Source organism: Arctopsyche grandis, chromosome 6 (assembly GCF_051622035.1).
Source record: "Arctopsyche grandis isolate Sample6627 chromosome 6, ASM5162203v2, whole genome shotgun sequence".
Classification (NCBI taxonomy): Eukaryota; Metazoa; Arthropoda; class Insecta; order Trichoptera; family Hydropsychidae; genus Arctopsyche; species Arctopsyche grandis.
Window position 1 is genome coordinate 15,871,117 of NC_135360.1, and position 25,335 is coordinate 15,896,451.

Below are 25,335 nucleotides of genomic sequence, written 5' to 3' on the forward strand. Positions count from 1 at the left end.
TAAAAATTACACAACATATCATAATTGATTAATTGAAACATATTAATTAAAGTGGGCTTCAATGCAATATTTGTTTATCGTGAAATTTCCCCAATGTATAGTTTACGTATAATATCACTAATAGATTTTTACTAACGCACAAGAGTATGACGACAAAATAGTTTAATGACTCGACTGCTTGTATAAATAATATGTATCCCCAATTGACGTTCATTCGTATATTTTTATTTACCAGTGCTTTTCTTTCAATGTATTAAATAAAAAATTTACGCATTTAAAAAAAAATGTTAAGGCCATTATCCTACCACGCCAAAAAGTTTTATATTTCTGTGCTGAATATTTCGTTTTAACGAAATAATTTTCCGAGAGTATTTAACTTAGAGTATATTTTATGATGCGGCGAGTTCATCTCGGTTAATATTATGTTCTCTGTAATACCAAAGTTGTATGTACATTGTGGCGCTTTCAACTGCGCAAAGTCTTCTGGTCTACACTGATAACAAAAATCGTAATTGTATACAGCGAAATGTGTCATTTTTCTCTTAAATACTCTTGTATTTTTATTGTATAATTGAGATGTTGAAAAGAAGGCCGTTTATATAGGTATAACAATTACATATAATAATAATTTTCTGAAAATTTATATGATACAATATTTTATATACATATGTACATACATACATACATATTTCAATACATATATAGTAGTTACTGAATTATTTATAGCCAACTTATTTGACTGTAGGATAAAAAAATTAGATTCTCTATAATTGTAAATCGGTTTTGATTTTAAATTGGTTCGAGTAAACAATCTTTGTATGTATGTATTTCTAAATATTTTAGTGTCTGTACTAGTTGGAGGTAGGAGCAAGATTGTCTCAAATTGCTTTAAAGTTGTATCATAGAAATTGGAAATAAATCAATAAGGGTGTCAAAAGCTAATTCTCGGAAACTCTTTTTCACCATTTAATATTATTTTATCATCTGGCACATAAACCAACGTTGCTGTGAATATCAGAAAATTGCATAATTTCCAGAGCTAGCTTTAGATGTCTGCGATCTCTTTTGGTTCACGTAATAAGAATCAAAGATGCAAGAAGCGGAATAAACTTAATGGGATTATTGCACCGAAACAAATTTAGAATAGAATGGTTTAAATCCAACGTCGTTATTTTAATCGATGTATAAAATATTCGTCGTAATTAGTTCTTCTACGAGATGGGGCGGAAACAATCAGGCGAATAATGATTTTTAATCACTTTAATTGAAAAATATACATACAAAAGCAAACTAACTAGCCATATGATTATCACAAAATCACTCGAATTTATTTATTTATGTATTTACAATTTTGCCATATTGACATTATAGAGTAGTTTCAAGGCACGTGGTCGTATGGCTAAACAAAAAAAGATACATCATACATATGTAATGAGATAAATAAAACAAAATGAACATAAATATAAAACAAATACAGTAATAGATCACGTTACGATCTCAAATTAAGCAATTACTCAACCATTTCAGCATATCTTAAATAAATCAAATCGAAGTTAATAGAAATCTGGTCGAGGAGCTCGATGCCCCTTTCAACATGCGACGAAACCATCAAATTGGTACGTGCCACTGGAGAAGGGAACAAATTACGGAATCTAATATACCTGAGTTGGCTGGGTCTATTAAAGCTCAATTCTGCAAGCATTTGAGGATTGCTCACCAAACCCACCAGTAACTTGAATGCTTCTCTAGTAAAAATAAATGCTATGTGACTCAACGGAATACAAGGATAAAATATCACCAAAAACATTCCAGGGGGTGATTTTTGGGACTGTGTACCAGTGGTGGCTTGTGAGAATTCATAGAGGAGGGCTGCAAAGATTAATCGGACTGTAGTAGCTCGTTGACCATACCGGTGATCAAATGCAGACAAAAATTACAAGCATATGTACTATACTGGGAGGCTACAGCCCTGCAGCCCATATGGACGGAAAAAGTAACATGCATTTGTACTATACTGGGAGAGCTGTAGCCCCACAGCCCATATAGACGAGCCTTCACTGCTGTGTACATGTACATATGGGCTAGGTGTGCTTTTTTCACATGTTTCAAAAGTATTTAAAAAAAACACGTACCACGTACCACTCAGTGTGTTTTCACCCTAAATTTTTATTCAAATCATCTGAAAATGCTCCCGCAACATAGTAGTTTTTGTTTGTATAGAAAAAACTTTTTTGCTTCCACAATTGATTTTTCCATTCTATCCAATTTAAGGAGAATTTATCCTCAGAACCTCTGACCAAAATATAACGAAGTTTAAAGATAGTGATAAAAAGATTATAATAACAATGTTCTGAACATTTTTGACAGTTTTATCATTGAAACTGTCATTTCAACTTCAAATCTGGATTAATTTAATTACTCACTACTTATTGCAATGTAAAGCTAAGTAGTTTTGAAACGAACTTTTATTCGCATTATTAAAAATACCAAATGAATGAAAATTTTACTTTGAAATAGCTAGTAAATATTATTCAAAACGTCAAATTGTTTCCGCCTCGTCCTGATAAGTCTCACATTGATCTAAGCACTGGTAATCAGAATGAACTGGGAAAAAAATCAAGCTCAAGTGTTTCGATACAGTAACGAAGATTACGCTAAGCTTATATACAAACATACATATAATATAATACAATAGCAGTAGCGTATTGATGAATATAATTAGTGGAGGTGTCAGTCAGTGGATCATGGTGGTTAGTGAGTCGCCGTGTCTCAGTGACAGTTTTGCTTATGTGTTGTATAATGGGACGCAGGCAACGATGGCGCGCCACAAGTGGGAGACCTGGACGTACCTGACGCCGACTTTCTGCGATCACTGCGGCTCCATGCTGCACGGCATCGCCCACCAGGGACTCAAGTGCACAGGTACAGGCCCCCAGGGACCCCCTCGACATCCGAGGGGCCCTCGTGCCTATCGCCGAAGCGAAGCGGAGGGTGCTAGTTATTACACACATGCCGTTCGCGCACAACCTCCCTAGCATCCAACATTACTTTCGGATCGCTTGTACACTCTCGCACAACTTTTAGGCCACTTTTTCGATCGATTTCATCACGCTGGATCAGTTTTTAAGGGCTTGCGTCGAAAATTTTCAAAATCGTTCTGCAAATTTCGCTCGTAGAGTCTTCTTTTTGGAACTTACATATGTACAATTTTTTAATTTATATATAATTCCATTACGAGTTGCTCCTGGGTGACACTGATGTGAAATTAATGTACATATTATAAATTTGAAATCATATTCAAATAATGGTGACAAATAGTAGGTGGGATGGTTTTTCCGATTTTATGAGGAAGCGTTTCAAAAATGGAATCAAATAAATTGGTAAACGATCGACTTGGAGTCACAAATATCTAAGTCTGATCAGCAGCACTGCATAAATACTCTGAATAAATTCATTTCAATCGTACCCGGGAACTTCCGGGTGGTAAGCATTAACGCAATCACCGAGCTATACTGCTGGCTTTTTGCTTATCAAACGTACAAATATAATACATATACATGTAGTTGTATTTAAATTTCTGATTTTTGGATTGAATAAAAAGTTCGAATTCTTCAATCATCCATATGTATGTAAGTACAACCTTGAATGTTGGGTTCGAAATTACCTTTTTTTCAAATGTATTCAACTCTGTGTGTTCTTAGGAACACCTTTTATCCTGTACAAAGTTAGGATTTGTACGTATAAAAAGTTTTTCTGAAAAGAATAAAAATAAATTTTGAATTCGAAGAGCGAAATAAAAATATTTCCGAAAGAAAACTAACCGAAAGTTTTCTTTAACACTTTCGCTGAGTAGAAGTTTAGTAGGTCATCCATTGAAAAGTTGAGCAAATTTTTCGCCAGAATCATCGAAACTCCAATAAAAAGACGAACTTCCGAAGTAAAGTTATGATTAAATATATCGAATTACTCTTCTTCTTTTATCATTCATATTTCATACGTGTAAAAAGTTATCTTTTTTCATCCAAGACAGTCTTCGTACGGCGAGAGTTTACAAGTGAACCTGATGCGTACCTCAAGCAATAAAGAGTCATTAGCCGATTTGAGCAGGTTGTGCGCGATCGTTCTTACGAAACCCCAACAGACCACCTGATTCGGCAGGATCTTCACTCCCCTGTTATCTAGTGGCGTTAAATTAGTTGACCAGTTGTGCTGCACAATATTTTATAGACCAGAACAGTCGTTCCTGAAGGACAATCAGTTGCCTAAACCTTATCTGAGTTGTACGAGCAGCCGCCAAGAGCACGCCCCGTTGTCGTCTTCAATGTCTTAGCAAAAAAAAAAATAAAGAAAACCCTTTCAGCAGGATGGATAGTGCACGATTTTTCAGTAGTAACCACGCACACTAGTTTTATCATACAACCGTGGATTTGCCGACCCAAAGCACGTCTTGTGTGTTGTTTTCTTTTGTACATATTATAAAATACAAACACTTCTTAACTTGGTAAACTCACATGAATATATTTTAATTTGTATATATTATATATATTTTACATATAAAATAAATGCAATTGCTTCTCCATTAATTAACCCCCCCCCACCCCACCTTTGTATTTAGGTCTAACGCTCTCCTACCCTGTATTGTTTATCAATTTAAATATTACTTTCTGGTATGCTCGCGGATTAAATATATTTTAATTGATTTTACCACACTCTCAGTTTCTTGTTTATTTTCGTCATGATATGTACACGCTTAAATGACAATAATATCTGCTTAAATTAAATTATCATAAATAAATAAAACCTTCCAATATATAAAATTAAAAAAAATACTATAATATGTATTTATATTGCACTAGCACCCCAGCAAACTTCTGTGTGAAATCCTTGATAAAATTAAGTACCACGTAGAAGACGACACACTTCAGAGTTGCTTTTACTCCATTTCTTGAATTAAGTCGTAAAATAAATTAAATTTTTCTGCTTTTGCCGAGTTTGTAATGGCGCTTTTACGATTAAACTAATAAAAAATCTTTTCTCTAAAACAAAAAGCTATTCTAAATGTGTTTTCTTCACGTATTTAAGTGCATGAATACCATTGTTGTTTAGTACAAATCCCCATCTACTTGCCCCACTAATGAATGTACACCTTCTTTAGACCTACTGCCTTATTCTTAGTATATTTTAATACTTTCGAGGTTGAAGGATTTTCAACTTTTGTCTACATGTGTAAAACGTTCCATACGGAAACTGAACCAGTTTCATTCCTTTGAAAAGTCAAACGGATTTTATCTCGAAATTGAACTATAAATTGTGTCATCATTTGCTATGAATACTTTGACTTTTTATTCGAATGAATTTGTTTCGATTTTATACGTAAGTGTTAAAATTAATCATTTTATTAGTGTGAATGTGGAATTAATTTGAATTTCAACACGACCAACATCTTCTTCGCATTTAACCATTATATAGTTTATTTCGTCCGTTTAAATGGACATACATACTCGAGGGGGTCGGAAATGAGCGATAATTCATACGGGATTTAACGATCTCTCCGCTATTTTGCGGTCCTCAATTCGAGGATGATAAAAGCTTTCGTCGTATAAACTTGCTCGTGGTATTATATTTACTTTATTTTTTAATGTGCTTACATGTAATATTAAAATTTCCAACTTAATTAGGCGCATGTAACTCTATAATTTTCGTTTGGAGCACAAGTTCGTTGTGTGGGTGACAACGAAGGGAAATGTCGTAAAGCTGTATTCGTGGAAAACAAAAGGAAAGAAAAGTGGATAACGTTATATGTTTTGAGCTTAGCGGGGGAGCCTAGCATAATTTATACGCGCGCGGAAAAAAGAGCGATACAAAGAGAAAACTCGCGGAAAACTCCGCAAGCGTTCCACTTCCACTTGTCGGCCTAGCTTCTAAAAATACCGATGAAAAATAATACATTAGCTGAAAAATGTATATTAAATCTTAAATTCGTTCGCGCTTTGTATTTCTTTGTCGACGGAACGCAAAGGGGGCGCAATTACCGCACCCCCCCCCCCTTCATCGTCTTCCCTCCCTCTTTGCAATCCTCATCAACCTAAAATAAAGCCTCAGGATGAATATGTTGTTCCATTATTGTTCGTGTTGATTTTTAAATTAAAATATATTAGTATGATGTGGATATTTTTGTATGAAAGGAAAATTTTAATTAATATTCAAATACATTTTACAGTTAATTTTTGTCTTGCGAATTTTGCTTAAATATAATAAAAGCTTAACTTTTCTTGATAAACGGTATTTAATTAAATCTGTCTGTATAAACTATTGATAAAATTAATTCATTAAATTTCAATCGTATAGTAAAAATATGTATATTTTAAGTAATTTTTTTGTATTTACCAATTTTTCTATTTATATATCGTCGGCTTTGTGGCAGAATGCTCTAAGTCAAAAGTTGACTATTTTAACATAATAATGTAACTCGGTAGATTTCATCGCGCTCTGTCGTTTGAAAAAAAAGTTGATTCATATTCGATTTATTTTTGACGTAATTTAAAGATTTCAATACACATTAAGTTAGTTTTGTGCTTGTTTGTTACTGGAAAAACAATTATTAAAAAAATAAAACAATTAAACGCTTTATTCGAATACATACATAAATGATTAACACATTTCATATTGTGGTTGGTTTAATGAATAATGATTTAGGTCACAAAATAGAGAACTCCAAACTTCTTAATTTTCTAAAAAGTCGATTTTCTCAGAACAAAGATTTTTCACTTGAAGCTTTTTGCCACTAAACCGACGATGTACTATATGAATTTTTTATTTAAAAAATATTAGATTGAATCTTTAAATAATGAATGAAGCAATTTTTTTATGTTTGTATAACAAATTCTCCATCCCATTTAAGATACTAATTTAAACATTTGCTATCAAAACTAAAAAAAACGTTTCTATCAATATAATTTTACTAGTGGTAAAGATTTTAAGTGTCGATTTCAGTATGCATCAAATGATTATATTTTATTTAGAAATTTATGAAAGAATATTATTAATCAAATATCTAGTATGACAACAATTAACTGTATTGTTGAATAATGTAGAATTTCTTTTTCAAATTCTATTTTTGAAAATTGACTGATAACAGCTAATTTTTGACAAAACATTAATTTGTCATACACACATGTAATGAACAATTCACTATCTTTGTATTAATTTTACATTGTCGACGTGCGCCGATGTTTCCTCTCATACCGCTAAACCTCATGATGCATCCGGACAGCATGTGATATGAACGTGCATAAACGATGCGAGGAATCCGTGCCAAACCTGTGCGGCTGTGATCACACTGAGAGACGAGGCAGAATTCAATTGACCATCAGCTGTATTGGAAACAAGCTCTCAGTTGACGGTAAGATGGAAATCCTTTCCCTTTGATGGAGCGTTCCCTTTATTTCGTAACACCCAATGCGAGATATGTCAACGGCGTTGTTTAACGTTCTAGAGTGATTTAATTTCTACCGTGTTCGATAGACGGTTAATTCAATACTTGTAAGCCACTCCATGTGGTAAATACAAGCTCATTGTGAACAATGTAATCAAACCTGCCTATGTGAGTCCTGTATTGTCAAACCCATATCACGGGGAACGGAGAGGGTTATATCGTCTTAACCAACCCTTCCCCCGCTCTCTAACCATGTCTTTGTCAACCTATATCAATCGTGTCCACTTGACTTTCATTTAGATTTTTTTAATACTTGGCCTACTTTTTTATAATATACGGTCTGACCGAGAAGGAATATTTTAGTAAAAATAAATTTATCTTTTTCATAGAATTTTATTGTAATAATTTGAGTCCTCTCAGATATTGTATGATTTTAAATTTTTTCATTCAGTGCGACAAGGGAGAAATCTAATACCAATGGATCCCAATGGATTATCTGACCCTTATGTAAAATTGAAACTAATACCGGATTCGGAGAATGTGAAGAAGAAAACCAAGACTATCAGGAGCTCCTTGAATCCAGTATGGAACGAAAAATTAGTGTTGTAAGCTTAAATTTATTTGTATAAATAATCTAAATAAATCAGTTGAGCAATATTAATTTCCTTTCTATAATACGTTTGCAGTGAACTGAAAGCTGAAGACAAGGATCGACGTTTGCTTATTGAAATTTGGGATTGGGATCGTACTTCTCGTAATGATTTTATGGGTTCACTTTCTTTCGGAATTTCAGAAATCATCAAGGTTCGATTTGTATTATTAATTTCTTATAACATGATATACATATATAAATTGATTTTGTTGTTCTTATGACGGTTTTAAAATTATAGGCACCGGCGGACGGCTGGTTCAAGCTTTTGACTCAGGAGGAGGGTGACTTCTACAATGTGCCCGTTCCCGATGAGGGCACGGATTTGGCTCAACTCAAAACCCAAATGCGCAAGACTTCAATCAGCAAACGCTCGAATGTCGGCGCCGATAAAGATGTGCCACATAACATGGCTAATAAAGATATCATAAGAGCTTCCGACTTTAATTTTCTCATGGTTCTCGGAAAAGGATCTTTTGGAAAAGTTTGTCATTTGTTATTTATTTCATATACATTTTTATTTTTTATTTTTTGGTATTTATTGATAACATTATTCGTAATTAAAAGGTTATGCTTGCTGAAAGAAAAGGTACTGATGAACTATACGCTATCAAAATTCTTAAAAAGGACATCATTATTCAAGACGATGATGTAGAATGCACTATGGTTGAAAAACGAGTCTTGGCTCTTTCAAGCAAACCACCATTCCTTGTTCAACTTCATTCCTGTTTCCAAACAATGGTAATAAGGATCAAATTTTTATAAAATTCTTAAAGTTAAATATTTTTTATTTGCGTTTAACATGTTAAATTTTTATTTTACATTGTTGTGCTTAAGGATCGTCTATATTTTGTAATGGAGTACGTTAACGGGGGTGATTTGATGTTCCAAATTCAACAATGTGGAAAGTTCAAAGAACCTGTTGCTGTGTTAGTATTATAAAAAATTGAAAATATTTTGTTTTCATGTACATACATAATAATCTCATAGAAATAATTAAAAATGTAATTGATTTTTTTCAGTTTTTATGCTAGCGAAATCGCTATTGGTTTATTTTATCTTCATTCTCGGGGTATAGTTTATCGTGATCTTAAATTAGACAATGTCCTTCTTGATCAAGATGGCCATATAAAAATCGCTGATTTTGGAATGTGTAAGGAAGGCATTAGCGGTGACAAAACAACTAAAACGTTTTGTGGTACCCCTGATTATATAGCTCCAGAGGTAACAATTTAAGTTAATCTCTTTTGAGAATATATTTTTATATCTTCTCAAATGTTTTAAAACAAAAATCTGACGGTATTATTTTGGAAAAACGAATTTTGTAGATAATATTGTACCAACCATATGGGCGTTCAGTAGATTGGTGGGCTTATGGAGTATTATTGTACGAAATGCTTGTTGGACAGCCACCATTCGATGGTGAAGATGAGGAAGAATTGTTCGCAGCTATTACGGATCACAACGTCAGTTATCCTAAAACTCTAAGCAAAGAATCAAAAGAAGTCTGTAAAGGCGTAAGTTACATTTATTAACTTTCAATTTTTAAATTGATTATTTTTTATTTATTTATCATCATATTTATACTGTTTATTTTTCAGTTATTAACCAAAAACCCTGTAAAGCGGTTAGGTTGTGGACCAAGAGGTGAAGAAGACGTTCGGGGACATGCCTTCTTCCGTCGCATTGATTGGGAACGTATTGAGAGTCGTGAAGTTCAACCACCTTTCAAACCTAAAATTGTAAATTTTGTTTTATAATTTTTCAAACGTATTTGAGACATTGATGGAAATGCTCATTTTGTTCTTTCTAATTTTCAGAAACATCGTAAGGATGTCAGTAACTTTGATAAGCAATTCACAAGTGAGAAGACAGACTTAACCCCAACTGATAAGCTGTTCATGATGAATCTGGACCAAACTGAATTTATGGGTTTCTCCTTCCTCAATCCAGAATACATTCAACATGTGTAAAATTTACATGTCGGGTGACAAAATTTCTATATCTTACATAACTTTTCTGTCTATTATGATTTTACTATAAACTCTATTAAAATCAGTCAACATTTAAAAATAAATTACATAGAGGTTATAGAGTACATATGTATACGTGATATACATATAATATACTCCAATTTATATATGCAGTATATTGTCAATTTATTATTTTAATCATAAATTTAAAACAAAGTTCAAAATAGCATTCAAATAACTATTAACGTGGTTATTTTTTGTAAATCTGTTGTATAACTGAATTATGTGGTTAATGAATATGAAAAAAATTTGCTATTTTAATCTATTTTTCTATAAAAACTGTAATTCTTATAATTGTTAATGTTTGCACTAAAATTTTCTATATAGTTAACTATCTAGCCATATAATGTATTATACACATATATGTATGTATGTGTGCAATACATATATTATAATTAGATCTCATTCTTTAAATTTAATTTTAAAAATTCAAATATGTGTACGTTCCTTGAGTATACTATGCAAAATTTTGGAAAATCTCTCTTGTCTAATTTACTTTACTTTTTTTATAAATGACAAATATTAAAACGTTAGACAATTCTCACATATGTAGCTCTCTGATTTGTGTCAAATTTTAAAAACGTATGATATGTTCTGATGTTTCTAATAAGTCTTTCCATTTTATAAGTTACATATACATTACTAATTAAAAAATATATTTCTTATCACTTATTGTTTTACATTTGCAAAATGTAATCGGTTGATTAAATGATAAGATGAATGTTTTAGAATTTGCATATGTGTGTCATATATTGTAAAATAATGCAAATAAAATGAGAATGATAAACTTACGTTTAAAACAAAATTAATAATAAATTTACTTCATAGAAAATCTACATAAAGAGAACCCAATGACTTAAACTAGAGTGATAAATAAAAAATTTCGTAATACTCAAATTAAAATTGAAAAATAATTTATTTTGTGCTAATGAAGTGATTTAAATTGATAATTATTATATAAATAACACATAATTTAGATATATAAATTTTCGATTCGATGTTCCATTTTCGTATTGCATCATGATATTTTTTGCTTGTAAACTTTATGCACACATTGAATATTTAGAACAAAATTCAACTAGTATAGACCACTTAGGAAAACTTTAGACTTCGTTCAATATCTTATTATTGTGATCAAATATTTTTTTGCAAAATGATAAATTTTCAAAAATCGCTATAATTGTATCCTCAAGTCCTAAATTTACTATCGTGGTCATACTTAATTTAGACCAGATGGAAATGCTAATCCATGAGTGCTGTAACTCATCATTGTATCAAGTAATTTATAGAAGACAAAATATCTGATTTAAATTATTATGCTGTCAAAATTTTGATAAAATGCCTAAAAATTGTTTAAAAAAAAAAAACCATGATTTTATCATATATATTTCTTCTTGTTAACCTTCAATTTACGTGTTAAAATATAGTATAAATGTTAATTATTTTTATTAGAACTATTCCATCATAATTAAAACAATTTAATTGTAATCATAAATATGTATAAATCAAAATGAAAGATTTTTGTTGGCATTTTTCGAATTCTTTGCAAAACGTTTTTCACAAAATATATTTAACTATGCACTTTTTAAAAGTAAATATGTTTGTATTTTAAACATTCCTTTTAACGTTATACATACGTTTATCTAAATTCATAGATTGATCTTCATTTTAAAATTAAAGTTTGTTCCTTTTGTAAATTCACTTGAAATTTCCAAATTTTCTATTTGTGTGCCAATTTCTATAATATACAAATAGGATTTATTTCATTTTCAAAAACACATTATAATTGTACAACATTTATTACCATATACAGTTTAATGACTTTGTATGTATATACATATATATAATATTATACATATTTAATATTTTTTATTATTTTAAATTTTGAAAGTATGTATAAGCAAAATCATATATTGGCTACACTAAGACATCATATATATGTATATATATGTATATATATATATATATATATATATATATATATATATATATATATATATATATATATATATATATGTAATAATCAAATAAATTTCACAAGTAAATGAGTTAAATAGTTTTCTTTCCAACAATTATACTTTTATTTTAATAAAAATAAACTGAAAAAAATTGTTTTTTCTTTGTAAAGAACTACATTACATATATTATGTTTTCATATGCATTACATTAATTACAATCATAATTATATTCATTGTTTTGATATTAATAGTGAAAATCGAATTGTTTGAAATTGTTTCCACAGATTTTTCGTGGAAAGTGAAAGTGATTATATAATTTAAAAATTTTTGCTGGTGTAAATTAATCTTTGCAACTAATGCATGATTTTATTTTCTTTCAGTATGATAAATATATAATTCGTGTATGTATTCAAAGTAATTGGTCATCATCCGTGTATACTTTCGGATTTAGGCATTTTTTCAATACACGTATAACCTTAATAAAGTATTCTTTGATGATATGTAATTCATTATGTGGGTTAAGATTTTTGGTACAGTATATTATATACAAAATGTATAATGCTGTATCTGCTTAGAATCTCATATTTAATATTTCACTTTTTAATTATTATTACATCGTAAATATATTAAATTATGAGATAGAAGTAGTTTCTTAAGATTTGATCAATATGTGAACTCATATATTTACATGCGTATGATATTTTGTTCGAAACTTTTGTTGTGTGAAAAATTTGTAGCCTTAAAGGCATATCAATATTGCATTCCAATACTTTAAAAAAACTAGTACATTTATCTTTGAATTGTTTTGTTTGTTAGATAGTTTATATTTACTAATGATAATTGTTAAATCTTTTAGAAAAAAACACAATAGAATTATTGTCATTTGTGATAGACTAAAATTTTTATTTATTTCTAATTGTAGTGTTTCCAATTTGTTTAAATTTTAATTTTTTGAAAATGTATACGTATTCTTTTAATGAGGAAAATTCCGAGAATGGATGTTATTCTTACATTTTTTTCTTTTATTAATGAATTGTCATTTTAATAGGAATAAAGATTTCTTGAATTTACTTACATATTTAGTAATATTAAAATACCTATTTGTAAAACTTTTCCAACAATTTTTGTATAACTTTTAAGAATTTCTATTGTATGTTAAAAATATCAACTGCCTTTTCTATATAAATACAATATAGTTTTTCATATCTCTCTTAATAATAAGATGTATTTACAACTGATAAATCTATGAAGTAATATAATGGATATCACTTAAAGAGATTTTACTGAATGATATTAATTAGATTAATTACTTCTTAATGTTAAAATTTTATCATTAATATCTAATATGTATTTTAATAATCCTCTATACATTTAAATATTATCTATTAGTATTGAAAATACATACTTATTGATGTTTTAATTTTTAATAATAATGTATTTTTTCATTTATATTTATTAAAAATTAAAAGACATGTATATCAATGACATCACTTCATATTATTAAATTATGTAAACTTTGTGCCAAAAAATTGTATTTATAAATTATTTACAAATGTCGGGCATTTAAAAATTTCAATATGTTTAAACTTACAAATTGAAGTCTTGATATGCAAAGTGACATATATTATACATAAAATTATATAATATATATATATATATATATATATATATATATATATATATATATATATATATATATATATATGTATATGTACATATATATACACATTCAAGATTATTTTCTCACACGTCTCATTGATTTAATCTCTCGCATCAAAACTTTAAAAGTATAAAATACAAAAATCTAATAATTTATAAAGCTTTCCAATGACTTTTTATATTAATTTCAATACACCATTTATCAATTTTATTATTTCGCTATATATTTTTCATTGCATTGGTTTGATTATATTCAGAAATATACCCAAAATTGTTTGCATGATATTACGTATATCATTTGATGTCTCATTGTATGTACGTTTCAATTGGTTTCCCTTTCGTTTCGTAAATGTAGATAGATGCCCAAAGTTCATTTGCATATTTACAGCACATATATTTATATACATTATATACTTATACATACATGTATATATGCTGGTGCTGGTCACAAGAGCAAATTGTGACTCTGGTGAAACTGATGAATCAACAGTTTGCTTTTGTGATCAATACTGATGTACATATACATATGTGTAAAACAACCAGAGAGTACTCTGTACCTGTAAGCTATAAAATTATATTAGATTATGCCACAGATGTGACAAAAAGTCGAGGCAATTTATCTATTGATATTTCGGTTAGACTACATACGTGGTACCGTTCAAAATTAAAGTGTATCACATTTTAATTATATATATAAACGTTTAGCACTCGCTGAATTCTACTGACCAAAAATTCAAATAATTGACAATCGCACTTGAAAAGCAACTTTATATTATCATATTGCCTTTCCATTGAATACTGTAGAATGTCACTTTTTCGAAATTTCGTAGTCATCAAATGCAAACACTATTTAAATACATACACACGCAATCACAATTTAAATCAAATCACTATCCACATTTCATTTCCCATCGCATTAGTCTGTAAGTTTATGATGTTTTTGTCGGTTTCTAGAAACCTGTAAACAGTTTTGTTTTTTCGAAGTGCAGCGTTTAATTCTAATGTACAGAATAAGAAAACACTTACATAATTTGTGTTATCTTTAATATCGCTAATTTGTATAGAATTTTTAGATATAAGATATGCTCTTTTTTCATAGTATTCATGTCTATTTAGCTATATTATATTATATTATATTATATTACTATATTTAATATAATATGTAATAAGAACTATTTCACTTTTAATAGCAGTGTACTTATAAAATATGTTTATCTGATTTTGTTGTTATATTCACTCGATTTTCCCTTATTTTTTTACCATACATATAGTATTATTTAAAATATATATTTAAATTTTAATGCTCTTATGTAATTCAGCAACAAATTTAACATATGTTCAATATTAACTAATGATATTGTTGCTTTTGTATGTATTGATATATGTTCAATTTCAACTTTATTTATCGTTACATAATCTACACTGCTGATATTAGTGAATATAAATCAATAAAGAATATTTCTTGACTATATTAAATTTCTACTTTTATTTTTGAACATTACCCACAATAATTTATAGGTTGCATTAAGTTTGTAGAAATTAATGTAACATAAAAACATTTTTTTTTTAATGATAGAAATGAATGAATGAATAATAGAAAGTGGGGAGTTGGAATAATTTGTTGGCTTTACACATGCAGGATGGATTAGACCGGCACCGTGCTTGCGCCGGTTACTAGGTGCTGTGTTGTATGGGTGGATATGCAATGTTTCAAATGGGCCGGATGAATCGACCGGTTAGGATTCATCCAGCCTGTCTGAAACATTGCATACCCACCCATTCAACACAGCACCTAGTAAGCGACGCAGGCACGGTGCTGGTCTATTCCATCCTGCCCGTGTAAAACCGGGCTAACTGTTTTATCAATGTAGATGTACTTTCATATAAAGTCTTACAGAAAAATAATTTAACATACTATGTAGAATTCGTTGGTTATCTTCTACTTACATACATACATACCTAGGATCAGTCCGGTGATTATTGCCCACAAAGCGCTCGCCCAAAAGTCACTAAAGTCTTTATAACGGAACATCTGGCAGCCGAAAAGTCCATCATACTAACGAGAACTCGAGTGCCAAATATTCCGTATTCGCGATTTTCATGGCAAAAATTGTCTTTTGGGCAATCGCAATGTGCGTAATAATCCAATTACCATAACCAGTATACAGTTACTGGCTACTTTAAATTTTAAACATTTAAAAACAACAACCAGGGACTTTATTCATTTTACAATATGTGATTAGAAGCTGGTTAAACTTCAAACATCAAACAATAAATAAGTAAGTGCATGAGTAATGCAGATATGCATTGCTTCCAACTTAATCGGTCAAATCTTAAAGGATGCTAAAATGATAATTATTATTTTTTTAAATTCAAATGACCGACCAATACATATATACTGGCCAACAACGTTTCTCGTGGTAATTGGATTATTAGTCACATTGCAATCGGCCAAAAGACAATGTAGGAATCTCGTCGTCGTCATCGTCATCGAAACCTTCGAGAATATTCCGCAACAACAAAATACATCGAGCGGAACAGCATCAAGCATTCCAGAAAATACTACGCCTCGACAAAAGTGCATTCCTCTTGTACGCATCAACAAACTAAATGCTCGTACGACCACTTCCATCAAGCATTCCAGAAAATTCGACGCCTCGACGAAAACAAAATTCCTCTCGTACGCGTCAATAACCACTTCCATCAAGCATTCCAGAAAATTCGACGCCTCGACGAAAACAAAATTCCTCTCGTACGCGTCAATAACCACTTCCACCAAGCATTCCAAAAACACTATAAAAGGAGGTACAACCCAAACCACGCCAGTCGACCCAGAGCAGCAAGCGTCGACACACAGCAGCAGACCAGTCAACATCCAGCTCCTGACCAGCCACCACTTCACTACGCGGACTTGGAAGAACAACGAGCCAGCAACACACTGCCGTATCCAGAGACTTGCTGAACATAGCTGAATGCCGAGCCAGCGACACTCTACCATATCCAGAGACCGCTGAACGACAAACTTTTGCCAACAATTAATCATACTTGTGTATACGTGTTACTACCAAATAAATACCATATTGAACATAGCTGTATTTAATATCGAACACAGACGAACCTGTCTATAATACATGGCGGACTGGTGGTGAAGAAGACCTTCACAACAAGACTAGATCCCCATAACAATTTTTGCCGTGAAAATCGCGAATTCGGAATATTTGGCACTCGAGTTCTCATTAGTATGATGAACTTTTCGGCTGCCAGATGTTCCGTTATAGAGATTTTAGTGACTTTTGGGCGTGCGCTTTGTGACCAATGGTCACCGAACCGTTACTCCTAAAATAAAATTTATGGAATAACGGTAATTGGACTATTCGTCACATTGGGGTGGTCACAAAGACAATTTTTGCCATGAAAATCGCGAATACACAATATTTGGCACTCAAGTTCTCGTTAGTATGATGGACTTTTCGGCTGCCAGATGTTCCGTTATAGAGATTTTAGTGACTTTGTGACGAGTAATTTGTGACCAGTAATCACCGAACCGGAATAACATATTTACTAGTTATGGACGTGAATTGTCGCTTTATGATCATTTGACAGTTCCACTATATTGTGAAAAGTGAGGTTAAGTGTGTGTCAACGTGCTGCCGTGTTTACTTTTCTACAGATGTATAACTGTTTATTACTGTAATTACTTCGTGTTTTATACTTATATTAATATATTAATGTAATTTTTAGGTAAAAACAACATATCCGGCCTTATAATGGCTAATTACAAACTTGTGGATCCTCATAGTATTCACTTCTCAATATTCAGCTCTCAAGAAATCAAGGAATTAAGCGTAACTAAAATATCGACTCCATTAACCTTCGATTCTTTGGGTCATCCGATAACAGGTGGTCTCTATGATCCTCTTCTTGGACCGATAAACGACAAGGACAATCCTTGTGGTACTTGTTTCAGGACGTTAACTTCGTGCCCTGGTCATTTCGGTCATATAGAATTGCCTATGCCAGTTGTTAATCCACTATTCCATAAAACGATATATACTTTGTTGAGCAATAGTTGTCTCATTTGTCATAAATTTCAACTGAGCTCAAATGTTAAGAATTTACTTGGATTGAAGTTGCAATTGATCGATGCAGGATTGATAACCGATGCATTAGATGTTGATTTTTTGATGCCAGAATTGATTAAATCGAACGTGGAAGATATTTTTGAATGTAAATCGCTTAAAAAATACGTTCAGCTTTTAAACGATAAAAACTTGCATTTGCAATCGTTTTCCAATAAAAATTCTTATAAAATCTACGATAAATTTTTAAATGACGCTATTAGAAGCATAAAAAACAAAGCATGTCTGTATTGCAAACAGCCACTCTTTAAAATTTCTAAACTTAATAATAAACTAACATATGCAATTTATAATACAGAAAACAATAAATTAACCAAGAAAGTCACTTCTTTAATGCCCGATGTATCGAGAGATCATTTAAGAGAGCTTTGGAATAATGACCGGCAGATTATGCAGCTTATTGTGCCGGTTTTGAAATCTATAAAGAGTGATCAACCGATGGATATATTTTTCCTGGATATAATACCGGTACCACCTCCAGCGGTTAGACCTTGTAATATTTTGAAAAGTCAGGTGATTGAACATCCTCAGACGCAAGTGTATAAAACTATCCTCAAGGCAGGATTTGTCATTCGAACTATAACGCAATATTTGCAAATTGAAATGGGTGTTGTCAGCGAAGAAGAACAGATGATGTCGGATGAATCCAAATTCGTTGTGAAATCTGCTTTCGGTGACAGTACGTTGGAAAAACTCCACAATACTTGGCAAGAACAACAATCTGCTGTCGATTGCCTCATTAGCAATGAAGGCACTGGAAAAGGAGAACAAGGATTGAAACAGATAATTGAAAAAAAAGATGGGGTAATTCGTCTTCATATGATGGGAAAAAGGGTGAATTTTGCTGCTCGATCGGTCATAACTCCAGATCCCAATATAAGTATTGGTGAAATTGGAATACCAGAAGCCTTTGCTATGAAACTCACATATCCAGTTCCGGTAACTTCGTGGAATGTCGATGAGATGAGAAAAATGGTTATCAATGGTCCTGAAAAGCATCCCGGTGCAGTTAAAATTGAAGATCAAAGTGGAAAGGTTATTAGCATCCCTTCTTGGGATTCGAAAAAACGAGAAAGTCTCGCTATGAGATTACTCACTCCTGATGAAAATAAGGATGCGGGGGTAAAAATCGTACACCGACATCTAATCAATGGTGATGTTTTATTATTAAATCGTCAACCAACACTGCACAAACCTAGTATAATGGCACATAAAGCCAGGGTATTGAAAGGTGAGAAAACACTGCGTATGCATTATGCGAATTGCAAATCATACAATGCTGATTTTGATGGTGATGAAATGAATGCTCACTTTCCTCAAAATGAAATAGCCCGCAGTGAAGGATATCATATTATGAATGTTAATAATCAATATCTTGTACCTAAAGATGGTACACCCTTGAGCGGTTTGATACAAGATCATGTCATTTCTGGGGTCGCTTTGACAGTTAGAGGGAAATTTTTCACAAAAGCAGACTATCAACAATTAGTGTTTCAAAGTCTTTCTCATTTACAAAAAAAAATTATACTCTTACCGCCAACTATCTTAAAACCTTGTCAATTATGGTCTGGAAAGCAAGTGATCTCTACACTCATCATCAATATTACTCCGGAGAAAAAGACACCCATCACTCTAATAGGAATTGCAAAAATTAGTTCAAAAGCTTGGCAAAGAAGTTTACAACAGTGGCATAAAGCCAGTGGTACAATATTTAGCAATTCGAGTACAATGTCTGAAAGTGAAGTTATCATCAGAAATGGTGAACTTTTATCAGGTGTATTGGACAAAGCTCATTTTGGAGCCACACCATATGGATTGGTTCATAGTTTTTTTGAATTATATGGAGGAAATTATTCCAGCACGTTACTTAGCTCCCTTGCTAAATTATTCACATATTTTTTACAATGGGAAGGTTTTACTCTCGGCGTTAAAGACATTTTGGTTGTTCCACTTGCGGATCAAACTCGTTCAAAAATAATAAAAAAATGTCGCGCTATTGGTAATTCAACTGCCGCAGAAGCCGTTGGATTGGATCCAGATACAGAAACCGAAGAATTAGTTAAAGCTTTAGAAATAGCTGCTAGCAAAGATAGCAAATTTAAAGCGTTGCTTGATCGAAAATATAAATCAGCATTGGATAAATTTACAAATGATATAAATAAAACTTGCTTACCTTTGGGTTTGTTGATGCAGTTTCCATCAAATAATCTTCAATTGATGGTGCAATCTGGAGCAAAGGGGTCTACTGTAAATACTATGCAAATTTCATGTCTTTTGGGACAAATAGAGTTGGAAGGAAAAAGGCCACCGTTAATGGTATCAGGACGATCTTTGCCAAGTTTTCCACCATTCGAAACGTCACCGAGAGCCGGAGGATTCATAGACGGACGTTTCATGACTGGTATTCAACCTCAAGAATTCTTTTTCCATTGCATGGCAGGAAGAGAAGGTCTCATCGATACTGCTGTTAAAACCAGCAAATCAGGATATTTGCAAAGATGTTTGATAAAACATCTCGAAGGTATTGCCATTAAATATGATATGACAGTAAGAGATTCAGATAATAGTATAGTACAATTTGCTTATGGAGAAGATGGCATGGACGTTTGCAAGTCCCAATTTTTCAACGAAAAACATTTGAAATTTTTAGATTTGAATACTAATTCGATTTTGAATATAGACACTATTAATAAATTGAAAGAAGGTACCGATCTAAAAAAAATCGAAAAGCACAATAAGTCGATTAAAAAATGGAATAAGAAGTTTAAAAATCAACCGAAAAGAAGTAGTCCATTTACTGTATTTTCTGATGAATTTAAGGATAGTATTGATGTTGAAAATAGTCGGAAAGGTTATGATGGACGTGATGCTCTGACATGCAGTTTGATTGATGCGTGGAATAATGCTAGCGGTGAAATAAAACAAAGTTATAATGACAAGTATGGCAAAAAGTGTCCTGATCCGATTGCAACAGTCTTGCGGCCAGATCATAACTTTGGAGTAATAAATGAAAAACTAGCAAAATTAGTCGACGATTATTTGAAAAAGAGAGACGATTTGTTAAACATTGATACGCAATTCATTTCCAGTGCTTCTGAATTTAAAGACGTAATGTCCATGAAAGCTATAGAGTCTTTAGCTGTTCCCGGAGAACCAGTAGGATTACTCGCTGCACAATCAATCGGGGAACCTTCAACTCAGATGACACTCAATACCTTTCATTTCGCCGGTAGAGGTGATATGAACGTCACACTCGGTATACCACGTCTACGAGAAATTTTGATGATGGCATCACTAAATTTGAAAACTCCCAGCATGGATATCCCCTTCTTGAAAGATTTACCCGATTTCACAAAGAATGCCGAAAAGCTACAAAGAAAACTATGTAGAATTACCGTGGAAAATATATTGCATAAAATTGACGTACATTCTGAACTTAGGATTCTTCCTAGTAAAGAAATTGCATACGCCTTAACGTTCCACTTTCTTCCACGGAATATGTACAAGAATACTTATAATATTACACCGCAACAGATTTTAAACTATATGGAGAAGCAATTCTTTACATATATGTTCAAAAGCATTTTTAAGATGATGGGAAAGAAAACGGGAACATTAATCAATTCTTCTACTGAAAATACTAAAACTAAAAAAAATGAAGATGATGAGGAAGGAGATATTGAGCCTCCCAACCAAAGAGGTATATTCAATGAAGACGTTGAAAGTTCTGATGAGGAGCAAGGAAATGAAGATGATGATGATACACAGGTAATTTTATTTTATTGAATTTTTTTCTATATATAATAGTAATAACACGCATAACATTAATTTTACCTACCATGTACCAATTTTGTATGATTTCAGGCTAGAATTCGAAAACGTCACACTGGTACTCAAGAATACGATGATCCTGAATCAGAAGAAGAAGAAAACTCTGATGCAGAAAATGTTATCAATGCAACAAATAAAGATCTCGAAGATGAAGGCTTTGAAGACGACGACGTCAAACCCGATATTAGATCAATGGATGTTACCAAACAACACAAACAAGCTACCAACTACACGTACGACAAGGAAAATTCCCGTTGGTGCCGACTAGTATTCGATCTACCTCTATCGGCTGCAAATTTAGATATGACAGCCATTTTGAGAAATGTAGCGGAGAAATGCGTTATAAAAGAAACACGTAACATAAAACGAGCCATCATATATCCTAATAATAGCGGAGAATTCATTTTGAAAACTGAAGGCATTAATATGGTAGAAATGTTCAAATATGATCATTTACTGGACCTGAATAAATTGTATTCTAATGACATACACGCCATTGCGAGGACCTATGGTATTGAGGCTGCTTGTAATGTTATTATTAAGGAAGTCCAAAATGTGTTTGGTGTTTATGGTATCAATGTCGATCGTAGACATTTGTCGCTGATTTCTGATTATATGACATACAATGGAATATTTGAGCCGATGAGTAGAAAAGGTATGGAGTCATCAACTTCACCTTTGCAGCAAATGTCTTTCGAGTCATCTTTGACATTTTTAAAAGATGCAGCGATTAAAGGTAAAGGTGATGCGTTACAGTCGGCTTCCAGTTGCTTAATGTTAGGACAACCATGTAAAACTGGTACCGGATTATTTTCATTGTACAATACGTATGACTTTGATAAATAAATAAATTTTAAATATGTATTTTATTTTTCTATAATTTGATATGATTAATCCCAAGAGATGGTTTTATAAGATGTTTGGCACTAAATATCTCACTGTTCAATGAAGCATTGATTCTCATTTTAACCCTTTGAGTGTTGACGTCTTTTCTGTTGAAAGCCCGCCACGTTGAAAATTTCGACAACATTTCCAACTAGAACTATTTAGAAATCCAATATTAAGCAGGTATAAAAATTGTAGTTAATCCAAACAAACCTTAGATAACTGCCGCCGAGGATTTCGAGTTTTGTAAAGTTGTGTTTAGACTCTCAAATATATCTTGCAACAATATAAAACAAACAATTATTTTGTCTATTAATGAATGTATCTTTCCAAAACTAGTTTCATTTTCTTCATTGTTGTTAAAATGTAATGCTCACAATCTAAAATACTCAGCCGTTAGGGATTTCCATCGAGAAATTCTGCTATGGTTATAAATTAAACCAGTTTTTATAAACATTGACACAGATTACAGGACCCATGTTCAATGCTACCTGGAAAGACTTAGCGGATAGTATTCTTTTTTATATTTTACATACTCAAAAAAAATAACGCCTATCAACGTATTTCAGGCTCATGAAATTATTGGCCAAACGCCGATCGGTGTTGCTCAGCATTCAAAGGGTTAATTTTTGCCACACATTTTACTTGGCCATATACAAAATTTAGTGCTTACAAAAATCAGTAAATTTTGATTAAATGAGGTGCAAATTTTATTAAATTGACAAACTCAAACAGACATCTGTTCTGGAATTAATAACCATTCAGGTATTGTTGGCAGTGATACAATTATAGCTCGTACATATAAAGCATAAGGAGGGTGGTTATATTAATGCTAACCACCCGGTTCGAGCCCTGGATCAACCTCAAATATTCGACTGAAAAGAATTTATTCGCAGTGTTGCTGATCAGACTTGAACATTTATGACTCCAAGTTGATTATTTCCTATCATAGTTTGCTAATTTGACTGATTTCATTGATAAAATGGCTCCTCACCAAATTGGTAACTAATCTACCTACTATTTATTACCACCATTTTAAATAATTTCAAATTTATAACTATTAATTATATATGTGCAAGCTTTGGGGCAACCTTTAATGGCACCATAGTAAAAATATAAATTACATACATGTATTTGAATAATTTTTTCGGTTCTATTCGGGTTTTGAACCCACAACCTATATTGGTATACGATAAAATCGCCTAACCAAGTGGGCTATGCTGTTACTATGTAGATTAATATAATTTCCAAATAATGTAATGCATTGTTTTTTCCGTTAATCTTACATATATTTAAGGGTTATGGGAAAATGAAAGTTTTAAACTAGGAAGTCATTTGAGATATTTTATTTTTATATGGCGTTTGTTGATTTCCTTTTGATCGATTTTCGAATGAATTTTATTGGTAAAAATGAAAAAAATATATATAATACAAAATAAAACTAAATGAACTCTCCCCCACAAAATACATCAAGAAATATTACAAAACTCATCTATTAGCTAAACTAAGACTAAACTACATATTCCAATTTATCAGGAGTAGTTGTTTTACCCGTTTTTAAACATAAAATTATAAATACGACAAAATCAATGCATTAATCACATTATCTAGAATTATTTTTCGATAAAGTATACAAAAAGCCAGAAAATCAAAACAAATAAAAAAAAACATGCTTGTTAATCAGACAGTTTTAACAGGTTTCAATTTTTTAACTATAAAAACCAGTTTTCTTTAATTCCAGTTTAAAAATGCTTTAGCAGTTATAACTTGTTTAAAGAAAATAGCATTATAAAGTGTATTAACATTTTATTTTTCTTTGATTGAAAATATACTTTGCTTTTTTATAATTTGTGCATTTGTTTTGTTTTTTGACACACTTATTTAGTCTTATGTAACAAAGAAAAATCGTGTAGCAAAAAGAAAAAAATAGTGGAAGACAATGATTTATTCATAATTATACTCGATTTTCGAATTGTATCAATTTGTTATTTATTACCAATTACAAGTTGGAATGAATAATTTGCCAAACTGAATAAATAAATAAATAAACTTAGAAGACTAAACATTTTTACACTACTTAAACAGTTAATTAAATCTAAATATTGTCATCATGTAAAAAAAAAGTAATAATCTATTAAATAATTTGGGTTTGATGTACTAAATAAAATACTGTTTTTGATAGTGATCAATGAAAATGCTTCAACTAGACATTGCAATCGTAAACTATACGATATTAATGTATGTTGAAATTATTATTCTCAAATTATAAGACTAGTGTGTATTGATTAAATTAAATAACATTCTCACTATAGCTGTCATACTTTTCCCCATACAACGTTAAATCATAAAAATATAACTATACTGATATGTAAATTTTATAAAATATAATGGAATTACACACTCACAAATTTATGAAAAAAAATGATATCACAAATTGCTATTGTGTTACAATTTCAATCAATGCCTCGATTCTGTGATTCTATTTCCATTAGCGGTGGGTATTACAATATCTATGGGATGCGATATTCCATTGCTAGCTTGTTCATCAGAAGTGACTCCATCATTTGAAATTCCCTTTTTCTTATTCTTCTTGCTTAAAGCTTTAATTGCGTTGGCTTCGTCATTTTCTGGATTATCCCAAGATTGTCGCTCCCCAGCACCAAATATATTGTAAAAAGTGCCACAAAAGACATATATACCGGCTGCTATGAAGAATACTATACGCCACTGAGCTTGTGTAGGCTAA

General features: G+C 31.5%; 3 protein-coding genes across 7 annotated transcripts in view; 2 read left to right on the forward strand and 1 right to left on the reverse strand.

The window, feature by feature from the left end:
* The window catches only part of Pkc53E (Protein C kinase 53E), a 180,482-nt gene extending 169,010 nt beyond the window's left edge, over positions 1–11,472 (forward strand). Inside the window, exons 4-14 of one of the 2 annotated variants that reach the window (XM_077433173.1) lie at positions 2,811–2,922; positions 7,274–7,402; positions 7,887–8,040; positions 8,122–8,239; positions 8,326–8,568; positions 8,652–8,825; positions 8,922–9,013; positions 9,107–9,308; positions 9,413–9,601; positions 9,686–9,826; positions 9,905–11,472. In XM_077433173.1, the coding sequence (XP_077289299.1) occupies positions 2,811–2,922; positions 7,274–7,402; positions 7,887–8,040; positions 8,122–8,239; positions 8,326–8,568; positions 8,652–8,825; positions 8,922–9,013; positions 9,107–9,308; positions 9,413–9,601; positions 9,686–9,826; positions 9,905–10,057 (1,707 nt within the window). In that variant the 3' untranslated portion in view covers positions 10,058–11,472. The remainder of the gene's footprint in view (positions 1–2,810; positions 2,923–7,273; positions 7,403–7,886; positions 8,041–8,121; positions 8,240–8,325; positions 8,569–8,651; positions 8,826–8,921; positions 9,014–9,106; positions 9,309–9,412; positions 9,602–9,685; positions 9,827–9,904) is intronic. The other variant, XM_077433174.1, reaches the window with a different exon arrangement.
* Positions 11,473–17,174: 5,702 nt separating this feature from the next.
* Polr1A (RNA polymerase I subunit RpI1) lies at positions 17,175–23,952 on the forward strand. The gene is made up of 3 exons (XM_077433167.1): positions 17,175–17,406; positions 17,476–21,641; positions 21,738–23,952. Exons 2-3 carry the CDS (start codon positions 17,502–17,504, stop codon positions 22,548–22,550), a joined length of 4,953 nt encoding a protein of 1,650 aa, XP_077289293.1. The 5' UTR covers positions 17,175–17,406; positions 17,476–17,501; the 3' UTR covers positions 22,551–23,952.
* Positions 23,927–25,335, reverse strand: part of Picot (putative inorganic phosphate cotransporter protein picot) — a 33,820-nt gene continuing 32,411 nt past the window's right edge. For 2 of the 4 annotated variants that reach the window (XM_077433191.1, XM_077433192.1), the window contains exon 10: positions 23,927–25,331. In XM_077433191.1, the coding sequence (XP_077289317.1) occupies positions 25,047–25,331 (285 nt within the window). In that variant the 3' untranslated portion in view covers positions 23,927–25,046. The remainder of the gene's footprint in view (positions 25,332–25,335) is intronic. The other 2 variants (XM_077433190.1, XM_077433193.1) reach the window with 1 other exon arrangement.

Bases quoted from the DNA above. Each gene is read 5' to 3' on its own strand.
- Polr1A (XM_077433167.1), top strand. From the start codon at position 17,502: ATGGCTAATTACAAACTTGTGGATCCTCATAGTATTCACTTCTCAATA. The intron at 21,642-21,737 runs GTAATTTTATTT...GTATGATTTCAG, and splicing joins AAGATGATGATGATACACAG to GCTAGAATTCGAAAACGTCA.